We start from the raw sequence: 11,723 nt of genomic DNA, 5'->3' as shown, positions 1-11,723 counted from the left end.
GAATGATAACTATGAAGATGAATTAGATACACAGTATTTTACTCACAATAATATGTACCTTGAAATCTCATTTGAACTAAAATCTAACTAAAAAAGATAATCATTATTAATTTGAAATTTGATTAGTATGTAGATAAAGACCCATGCCTCCCAACCGTGCGTACTTGTTGCCTCTATATATACCATCTAACTCCAACGTATCCTTCATTAACTTTGAACAAAGAGAACACAACACACAGCAAGCTACCTATTCTTCCATTTAATAATTTCCTCGTTCTCTTCACCCGCAAACTACTGCGGGAACTTGAATAATCCTTTGTTATCATCATCAATTAAAGAAGAAAAAGCTAGCTAAGGCGCTATAATAATATTGTATGGAGATTAGTGCTTCTATTTCTACCTTATTATTATTACTATCATGGATGTGCTTCCTCCTCTTGTTCTTATTCCTCTTCTCAAATCTTCTAACAAAGAAACGAGACAAAGTCGAAAACGTAGCTAGTAAACCTAAGCTTCCACCTGGCTCAATGGGTTGGCCTTACGTTGGAGAGACTCTTCAGCTTTATTCACAGGACCCTAACATCTTCTTTGCGTCCAAACAGAAAAGGTTCTTAAAAACTATCAAAGAATAGGTTCTGTTAGACATAAATAAATAAGTTTATTGATATTATTACTAACCTATTTACTGTTCGTATGGTGTGCAGATATGGGGAGATTTTTAAGACACACATACTAGGTTGTCCATGCGTGATGCTGGCGAGTCCCGAGGGTGCGCGGTTTGTGTTAGTGACACACGCGCACTTGTTCAAGCCAACATACCCAAAGAGCAAAGAGAAGCTCATAGGTCCTTCTGCATTGTTCTTCCACCAAGGTCACTACCATACCCTTATAAGGAAGCTTGTCCAGAACTCCCTCTCCCCGGACACCATCCGCCGACTCATCCCGGACATCGAGACCGAGGTTGTTTCCTCCTTGGAATCCTGGGTCTCCGCCGGACACGTCGTCAACGCCTTCCAAGAAATGAAAAAGGTTCGCTTTCATTATTTTACTTTCTAAAAATATACCTCTTCTCTTAATAAGAGTATAATTTTGATATGCGATAATAATAAAAATAAAATTAAGGTATCCATTAATATTGTCTCTTTTGGTGATTTAATTTTATTGCATTGCGTTAGATTTGGATTTGGATTTTGTTATTATTTGTTGATTCGTTCCTCATAAATATATGGGTCCTCCATTATTATTGTGAGGTCATGATCTATATTATTGATTTTTCTAACTCACTTGTTGACAGTTCTCTTTCAACGTTGGAATCCTCTCAGTGTTTGGTAACTTGGAAGGAAATTATAGAGATCAGCTTAAAGAGAACTACAGCATAGTTGAGAAAGGCTACAATTCTTTCCCAACAATGATTCGTGGAACTTCATACTCCAAAGCACTCTTGGTACATTTTTTCTACATTATTTTCTTTTAAAGAAGTCTTATTACAATTGAAACCTACTCATCTTTTTCTTTTAACATTTTTAATTAGACAGTATACGACCTGTATGTTTCCATGTTTATGTAATATGGTTGGTTTTTAAGAAAAAAAAAAGCAGTTAACACTTATAGTAGAACTTATTACAATTTAAAAATTAAAAAGAAATAAAAACAAGTAAAATGTTCCATACTTGACGTATTTAATGTTTTCTCTTTTTTGTTTAAATATGTTAAAGGCTAGGAAGAGGATCAGGGAGATAATAAGTGAAATAATTAGCAAGAGGAAGGAGCAAAGATTGATGGAGAAGGATCTATTGGGTCACATGTTGAACTACAGAGATGAAAAGGGGAAAACATTAACGGATGAACAAATAGCAGATAACGTTATTGGGGTTCTGTTTGCGGCTCAGGACACAACAGCAAGTGTTCTAACATGGATTCTCAAATATCTTCATGATGACCAGAAACTTCTTGAAGCAATCAAAGTAAGTTAGTTCATCAAGTTTAATTTTTCGTGTTTTGCTTTTTGTCCCCATGGAAAGATTTTCCAAATCTATGTAGGCCATAATAAATTAAAGCGTTGAAATTATTTATTTATTTATTTATTGATAAGTCAACAGTATAATATAATGGGATTACACTGTATGAATTGTAGGCAGAGCAGATGGCGGTATATGAAGCAACTGAACAAGGGAAGATGCCATTGACATGGGGTCAAACCAGAAATATGCCATTTACTCATAGGGTACGTCATAAATACTTTTTGCTTTTACTAACCTATACGTACTATTTTTCTTCTGTTTCAAATTAATTTTCTCTTTCTATTTTTACTTTTTATAAATTAAATATTATTAATTAATTTTATTTATCAAACAAAAAATGTAAAAGTTAAAGAATTAATAAAAAAAAGAAAATAATATAAAAATATTTTTATTTTTTCTTTTAGTTATTTATATTTTTAATAAAAATTAATAATTATCTTAATATTTATGCAAAATTAAAAACAGTTAATGTGAAATAAAAGGAATATATTTATTATTTACTAATTGAAATATTTTTAATTTGTGATTAATTTATTTAAAAATGTTTAGGAAACAGTTGTAGAAATAATAATTTGTTAATGTGGTTGTTTAAAAAAGTTTTTATTGCAATATTTCTCTTAAGATTTATTATTTCCAAATAAACTCATAGGTCTATTAAAGATGTTCTATTAATTAATATAACAAAGTATTACATAAACATACAATTTTTTTAAGCATGCATTCCTTAATGTGCCAAAACAACTAAAAAGTTCCAAGTTCTAGTTTAATTGGAAAAACAACTTCTTGAATGGATCTCATGTCTATGGATGTTGACGCATTATTGCAGGTGATATTGGAAAGCCTAAGGATGGCAAGCATCATATCTTTTACATTTAGGGAGGCTGTGGTTGATGTAGAATATAAAGGTAAAGATACTATACTATACTATTAGAGTTATGTTACGTGTACACTAAAATCAGCTACCAAGTATTGCTACGTGATTTCTAAATTCTTGTTTTTTTCCTATGATGTGTATGATTAGGATATCTCATACCAAAAGGTTGGAAGGTAATGCCACTATTCAGGAACATCCATCATAATCCAGAATTCCACCCTGCTCCTCACAATTTTGACCCCTCAAGATTTGAGGTATGTTTTATTAATAATACTTTTAGAAAATAATTTATTCTCCTAATAATAATAATAATAATAATAAAATATCAATTTACTATTTCATTTTTAATTGAAAATTTTCTAAAACACATATGGTTTCTGTTTGAATCTTAGATGGCTCCAAAACCCAACACTTTCATGCCATTTGGCAACGGAGTTCACTCTTGTCCAGGAAATGAGCTTGCAAAGTTGAACATGCTGATTTTAATTCACCACTTGGTCACCAAATTTAGGTAAACATTGTTTAATTTCTTCAATTCTCTCTGCCTCCTTTTTTATTTTCTGGTGCCAAATTTTGACACGACATTTTTTAATGTTTTATTTACATATATATGCACTACAATGCTCATTATTCAATAATTTCTGCTGGCAGGTGGGAAGTTGTTGAAAATCAGAATGGAGTTCAATATAGCCCATTTCCTGTCCCTCTTCATGGTCTACCTACAAGATTTTGGAGAAACGATTAGAAAAGAGCATATATGTTATTATTATGATAAAATTGATGAGGTCATTATTCAAATAATATATATATTATTAGAAATTATTATTCCTTGCCACCAGGACTTCCATGGCTTCATCTTATTAATCTCTCCTCTTGTTTAACCCAAAATTTAAATACCAACCTCCTTTTTATAGTGAGGTTCATGTAACCTAATGCATGTATCCACAATATTTATGAATGAATGGTGGCTGGCACATATAGCTTAGTGCATTAATTGATCTGAAAAGTGTAAGCGGTAGTAGTACAAATAATAAAGATATTATCAACTATTTTTCTTTTCTTTTTATTTATAATATTTATTTATTTATTGAAGTTCTATGGCTCAGTGGTCCTAGATTCTCTGTAATTTAACATATTTACCTCGTGTTCTTGATTATACCATTATTCAATGAGACTATACCCTATAAGACCTATATATATAGACACCTTTTTCATTAGATACCACCTCTATATCTATCTCTTGTATGGATTAAAATTTACACCTGTTTTTAATCCATATAATTTTATTTGAAGAACGCAAATTAATAAATTTTAATTTATTTCAGCATATTTTCTAAAGCCATGATAAATGTCATTTCAATATGGTAATGATCACAGTTAGAATAAGATAGAGATAAATACAATATTTATACCATAATTTTCTTTTTCTACTATCACTAATTACCTTAATATCACTATATGAATAAGTCTAACACATGTCTAATCCCTTCACTGGTATATTATGTCTAGTCCATGTCTCGCATAGCTTCGTCATTCAGGGGGCAAATCCAAAACCATATATTATTACTTGGGCAAAATTTGTTTACATAACTGCAAACTAAAATCAAACTATAGCTTATGCAACGTGTCTTGGTTTTCATGGTTGAGAGTTCACATTGCTTAACGTATAGGCCACGAGCTGTGACCATAAAAAAGCCAAATGTTGGGAATTAATTGGCCAACTTAAAAGGGAAGATGCCCTTAGCCTAAGGGATCCGAAGGCTTTCATGGGCATGAAGCTTGATCATCTTTGGTGGAGAGGAGGGGACCAAAACATAGTACATTACATTATTGGAACCTTATGGGACTATGGTTGGAGATTTGGAAGCCATTGCTAAAACAAACCCCCTCCCCTTACTCTTTGCGTCGTAGGATCAAGATTTAGGGTTAAAGATTAGAAATTTGAAGACCTTACAAACGCTTTCGATCTAGTCGCAATGTGGTGCATAATCGCCGTATACTTTTCTAGTGTTTTCTAACTAATCTATTCGAGTTGAATATGACCATTTGAACGAGAAATCTCATCCATGATAACCACTAATCAATAGAATTAACTCATTAGGTTTATGCTCTCTAGTCTCTATTGTATAAACCTTCAATTCAATTAATGAACATGTTCTTACAAAAATTATATTAAGAAAAAGGGGACAAAACCACTACCTAAGATGGTTTAGTTTCATATGCAATCAATTAGCATCATTATCACTTTTCATATCATGTTATTAGTTAGATCCCTACCCGCTCCTCTTTCCTTTTTTATTCCCGTTTCTAGCGTGCAAAGCTATCTTTCTAAGTATAATATTCTTTTGAATAATAGTATAATACTTCTCTGAATCAAATCAATAATATCATATAGTATGCACTTTCATGATCGCGGTCCCATAAATGGAATAATCGCGAAGAAGCTTAAACCATCAATTCAACTGTACATGAGAGTTGAAATGCTAATAGTAATAAAACAGGACAAAGATAACAATGGTTTCTTTTTATTATTATTAATTTTAAGGTTGAGGATTCATATGCATATGGTTTAATTACTTATAAGAGCAATTAACTATAAGAGAAAAAGATGGCAACTTAATGCACAAGCATTTCACGTTATGTAGAATCTTGAAAAAGATCACAGCCAAAATGTATAATGTAGGTAGTTTAATCTAATGTAAATGTTAGCGATTGATTCTACTGTTTAAACTTATGACTTTGGAATCATACGGATACAACTAAATCTTTGCTCTTAGAGTTCCCTTCAATTATTTTGGTTTTTCACGGTATCCTCTAACTAGACAAATCAAAGATCAATCCGTCTCAAATTAGAACTCCATTTGAAGTCTCTTACTAGCCAATAAATTACTACATACAACTTTCAACACTTACTTAAATAGATAAGTTAGTTGATTACTCAACCAACCCAAGTTGGTTTACTTCCCTTCAATTATTAAAAGGTCACACTAAGACAATTAACCACAACAAATTATGTCAAAAGAAGAATGTCTTAAAATTCATAGTGACCACAGAGAGGTTGTGATTTCAAACCATATACATGGAATTCATTACAACACTGTACTGCAGACATAGAAAAGGGACAAATAATCAAATATATGTTCAAACTTGGGAAGATTTCAATAATAAAAACTTTAATATGCTGGGATATATAACACATTAATAGTTTTATATCCTAACACAATCTATATGCTGCAATTGATTTCATAACATTACATACAACAAGGCAAAAAGGAACCTTGCTTTGTTATTACCAAGCTAAAGTAATATCTTGGAAGCACGTTTTGTCAACTCATCAATAATGTTACTCAGGGGTGATAGCATTAAGACAAAGATGACAAGATTTTGAAAAAAGAAAAAGAAAAAAAAAATGCAAATGAATTGAAACACATTCTATCACCATATGATATTATATACAACAGTGTTCTTTCAATTTCATTACAAATAAAAACAATTGTACAACAAAGCACTCACATGGCACCATCAACATCACTGTTACTGTGTCCACAGACTCTAGGATCATCATTCTTTCTATTTGTGTCACCCTTGCCACTCCTTTCATGTAATGCTGATGCCACTTTAGCCCTTCTTTAATTTCAACAACAACAACATAAGCCATTGATGTTCAAGATCATTTGCTATAACTAAAATAGCTCTATTTTTATACAGTGTACATTTTTTTTTACACGGATAATGCTATGGTGCATTGTAGATTTCAATGAGAAGTGAAAATTGCTCTTTTTATAATAAAAAAAATTACCAAAAATAAAAAAAATGATCATGTACAATGCACATATTCTCTACAAATTTAGTGAAAATCTTACTCTTCACCAAAGAAATGCTCTTTTTACACATGCAGTTTAAATTCTCCAACATCCTTCAGGTAATTCAAATTAACTCCAATCTGAAAATTCAGTGGAAGACAAGTATGGAATGATCAAAAGTCAAAACATTTTAACCTAAGTACAGTTAGAAAAAAATATATACACCGAATGACTATAAGTAATTACTGCTCCCTCTGATTCAAAATAACTGTCAATGTATCACTTTATCTCTAGAGAATAATCAAAAACAGGATTGCGTATCGAATGAGAAAATGATTAGTAAATGATTCAACAATCAGAATATCCAGAAGTGATGCTGACATGTTAGTTTTCCAGTTAGCTACGCACTCTTTGATGAATGAATGAATGATGATGCAACCAGATATTTGGCTTTCATAACCCCACTTATCCAAGAAGAGAAAGATGCAATCCTACAATGGATTTCGTATATATTATTACAGCATCCCTTAAAAGGAAAGTTACTGATATGAATGATAACTACAATAAGTGAGTGTCAATTGATTGAGATCAGATAAATGATACTCAAGACTTATCACCATAACGGCATAACAGTTAACACTGACAGTTTTCTTGAAACCTTAAGTTGAACTGAAACGTCCAGAATATTAACTGAAAATAGGAAACAAAAAATCCAAACAAGAAGGGACAAAAGACTGTTATTGCCAAAATAAAGAGGCATGAGATTGATACCGCAACCAGAAATTTCAGGAAAGTTGCATTTTCTCAATAAGGAAAGAATTAAAAATAAAACTCTTCAGTGTGATTAAATGGTAATCTCAAATATCAGCTCTTTTTTTCAGATAAAAAGAAAATGAAAAACTATATCTTAGTAACAAATAATATCAAGTTATCAACTTCAATTTACTGATAGCAGATTAGCAGTATTCTGAATTTAACAGATTGATGGTGAAAGTTGATGCATCTACACTCTTCGGACCCTGCCAAATGGGGCTGTAAAGAAGTGAATAACTGCCATAGTCCAAAAAATGGTTTCATGCCCATGAAAGACATTATAGTTTCAAGTTAACGTTAGCGAAGAATAAATCCACAAAAAAAAATGTGAGAATAATTGTATGCTACAAAAGCTTGTAGTATATGTTGCAAATACTTATCTCATTAACCAGTAGGATCTGAAGTCTTCTACCTATGACGTTAAGTCCTTTCCATGAAACAATCACCTCTACAAGAATAGATGTTTTTAATAATTGAAACTTATGCCAAAGTTATCAAAGTTGACAACATGTTAGGGACTTGGGTATTATGGGGTGCTCAAAGTCCCACATCGAGTAGTATGGGATGCTTGATGTTGTATATAAGGAGAGTGGTTCTTCCCCCTTAACAGCTAGCTTTTAAGGTGTGGTTTCCCACTTTTCTTAGATACTTAACAGCACCCCATAATACCCAAGTCCCTAACAATACACCGGCCCTGGAGAGCCGACGTCCACGGCGGCTTCACTCTATCGACACTGACCCAACGGTAGCCACTTTGCTACGGTCTATCAGTATTCGGTATTCACCTTAATCCAGCCTATAGGTAGCCCTTTCCATGGCGTGGCGCCGACAACCACGCTCTGATACCATTGTTAAGTATCTAAGAAAAGTGGGAAACCACACCTTAAAAGCTAGCTGTTAAGGGGACTTTGAGCACCCCATAATACCCAAGTCCCTAACACAACACATTTCAACAACACAGAAAATGACTCAAACTGATATTGAATAATCCAACTGCCATGGGGTTAAATAGTCCATTTAATATGGTGAAATCAGCCATTGTCTAAGAAGTTACTAGCAGTAGCAGCAGATACTTTTGCTTGGGTCTAACTAAGACACCTATCATTAATGCAGAAGTTAAGTGTAGAGTTTTGAAGACTATGAACTGAAACCATATGGTAGTGGTACAGCACAAAGAGTGAGGGTTGATTTAGAAAAATACTTGCATACTCTTTTAAGTACATTTCATTTAATGCAGGTTTTAGGGGCAACCGTAAGTCCATGGTCCCTCATTCTTGAAGTTTTATTTGGTGTTCTATGGTGACTATGGTTATACAGCTATGGTGGCTATGAAGCTTTAGTAACACCTAAAAATGTAGCTAAAATCAAAGTCACATTTTTTTTTACTATTTAGCAACACTTTTAATTTGAAAAAATTAAAAAAAAATATGATTAAATTAAAGAATGTTACTTTTAAGTCCATCTAGTCTTTAGACGAGCAATTATTGGAGCCAACCTATGAGGCACAAAAGCTGCATTTGTTTCTGACACAAGACAAGACAAGATAGTGAGAACAAGACAAAAATGATAGAGATATAAAATTTTGTGTTCTTGTATTTTGTTTGATAATAAACTAGATGAACAATAATAAAAAATGAATAATAAAATAGAAAATGAAAAATAATTTGTGTCTCTTGTTAATGTCTCTGTGCTTTTCTTGTCAAGATTAACACAAAATACACTAGTTCAGTGTCTCCATGTCTCATCTGTCAAACATGATTTTGTGTCTCTGTATCCCTGTCTCAGTATCCCATCCCTCTAAACAAACACAGCCAAAAGGACAGATGGCGTTACCAAGAACCGGTTGTCTAAATTTTATAGCCACCATAGCGGTTGTAATCATAATCACTATAGAATTCACCTTTTTATTTATCTTATAACGATTACTATACAAGGAAAACAAGTGGTTGCTCTTTCTAGCACATATACTATATGTGCTCCAAAAATATACAAGAATATCTTGTTGATCTTCAATGCTAATGCATTTAACCTGGAGTTAAAACAAAAAATCATCTGTCCCTTTTGAAATAATTTGACAATAAAAATGGATTCCGATTCACATGTAACTTTTGATAATGTGACCATAAAACAATCCTTTCTTTGGCCAAACATCAATTCAATCATGCTGACCTGCTATTCATTTACTTCCATGTTATTTTAGGAAAGCGATTCTCAGATTTAATAAAACATAAACATATGCATAACAAACCCTATGATTTGAATCACCTGATTTTTTTTTTTCATGGCGGTTTACTATGTTTTTTTTCTTTAATTTCAAAGATACATGTATTGATAACAAAGAAATATAAATCAAACATTACACGCATGGAATCAGCTAAATCAGTACATAATTAAGAAAAATTATAATCACTATCACAAAAGCAATGGTAAAGCACTTACTTCTCTAATCTGAAATCTGTGATCTCTCTATGAATGGAAGCCACCGCAAGTAGGTCCTAAATCCTAATTGCTATTGTTGTCACCGCTATTTATACATCCCATGATCCCTTCCCGAACCCGAACACCCAACCCACCCTGACCCAGAACCCGGTTTCCTATTCTAAGTTCCTAACAGAGCTGTAACTAACTCAACTCAAGCTGGATGGCTGTGGAAGATACATCCCCTCCAATGCGGCAATGCAAATATCGTTGTTCTTCGGATCTGGACTTTAGTGAAATTGTGGCTTCGCTTCCATCACTGCCTCCGCCCGCTCGCCGCCGTTTCCTGTGTCGTTGCCTTCGGCCGCAGCGACGCCTGTTGAAGCCACTGTGGCGTCGGGTTTCGGAGCAGATTCGCCCCCTGGATCTCTCCTTCATCGAGAACGAAGACTCTCCTAGATGTGGAACTTGCTCATTAAGATACATTAGTTGGGCAGGATAACCCTATTTTTGTCCCAAGGCATCATTAGTTGCTCATTTAAGATACATTAGTTGGGATTCCTCTTTTTATGGGCCTTATTTCGGCATCATTTATGCTCTGTAAACAAACTGCAAGCTAATAGCTAAAGCAAGAAAAAAAAAAAAAATCTAAAGCAAACTCTAAAAGGCCAACAAATGAACTAGCTTGTAAATCCAAGTAAATCCTCTTAATTCTTTTCTATTAGTTATTTGGTAAGGATTTACATCTTCTAAAGTTTAAATTTTACTTTAGAAAATAAAGTATGATCTCTTTTCATTTATTTTATAGGTGGGACTAAAAATAAATATGAAAGAAAAATTATTCAAGATTACACTTTACTCTTTAAGATAAAATTCAAACTTTAGAATATTCAATTCTATTTAGTAAAGCATGACTTTTATTATTAAATACTTTTTTCATACTTTTTTTAATTTCACTTAAAAAATTAAGATAAAAAATATATTTTACCAATTAATTAACGAAAATAAATTGAGAGAATCCACTCTCTTTATAAACAATAATAATAATAATCAAGACTCCAATCCAAGACACACGAAAAAAAAAATTAATAAGGCTCCAATCCAAATGAATAATTTGTAAAACTATATTTGTCATAAAAATTTCCACGCAGATAAGGTTTTACTTAGTGGAGGATTTGTTGGCCTCCAATAAAACTATATATATGGTTCGAATCATGAGCTAAACTTAGCAATTAGAATATAAAAGCCATAGCAGTGTTAGAGCGAGTGTTTGTGTGTCTTGTGTAAGAGTACAAAGTTCTATATTAATAGTTGAAGGCCTAATCAAGTCATCTTCTATTCTTCTTTTATCATAGACATATATAGTTAATGACTTGAGCTAGATGCACGTACTTTTTAACAAATATATTAGTCGTTTCAAATAATAAAGTGATGAGTAGATATCATTCTTATGAAAAATTGTCAATTACAAAGTTTAACTTAAATAAATTACAATTTGGATAATAAAATCTTGAGAAGTAGACGAAGAATTGAACAAAGAATAGTAGAGACTTGGCAGGTGATGACGGCAATTACAGGCATATAAGAATAAAGAACTATGAGGATAATGATGACGACTACAAGGAAGGAGAGGTGACAATATAAGGCAACAAAGGTGATAATAAAATTCAATTTTGCATGTTCAATTGTATACTTTTTAAAGAAGAATCCTTTCGTCTTCTATACAGAATTATTTCATCTTTCTCATCCTATAGTTCTATTTTATAAGTTCAAGTTTTTATCTTGAACATGTAA

General features: G+C 32.4%; 1 protein-coding gene and 1 long non-coding RNA gene across 3 annotated transcripts; one reads left to right on the top strand and one right to left on the bottom strand.

Moving 5' to 3' along the window:
• The first annotated feature begins 241 nt into the window (after positions 1–241).
• LOC107469732 (abscisic acid 8'-hydroxylase 4) lies at positions 242–3,944 on the top strand. The gene is made up of 9 exons (XM_016089112.3): positions 242–607; positions 705–1,029; positions 1,295–1,444; positions 1,716–1,964; positions 2,135–2,224; positions 2,848–2,926; positions 3,043–3,149; positions 3,288–3,406; positions 3,547–3,944. The coding sequence occupies exons 1-9, from the start codon at positions 375–377 to the stop codon at positions 3,638–3,640; spliced, it is 1,446 nt and encodes a 481-aa protein (XP_015944598.1). The 5' UTR covers positions 242–374; the 3' UTR covers positions 3,641–3,944.
• Positions 3,945–6,072: 2,128 nt separating this feature from the next.
• LOC107469731 (uncharacterized) lies at positions 6,073–10,048 on the bottom strand. 2 transcript variants are annotated; one of them, XR_002368413.2, is made up of 4 exons: positions 9,951–10,042; positions 8,962–9,034; positions 6,759–7,959; positions 6,073–6,522 (listed from the first exon to the last, which is right to left on the bottom strand). It is a non-coding gene; the product is annotated as an uncharacterized LOC107469731 (long non-coding RNA). The 2 variants fall into 2 exon arrangements; XR_001588229.3 differs by lacking the exon at positions 8,962–9,034 and having other exon boundaries at positions 6,081–6,522; positions 9,951–10,048.
• Between the last annotated feature and the right edge of the window lie 1,675 nt (positions 10,049–11,723).

Source organism: Arachis duranensis, chromosome 10, assembly GCF_000817695.3.
Source record: "Arachis duranensis cultivar V14167 chromosome 10, aradu.V14167.gnm2.J7QH, whole genome shotgun sequence".
Lineage (NCBI taxonomy): Eukaryota > Viridiplantae > Streptophyta > Magnoliopsida > Fabales > Fabaceae > Arachis > Arachis duranensis.
Note: the sequence above shows the minus strand (reverse complement) of the source record. Positions and strands in the feature narration are given on the sequence as shown.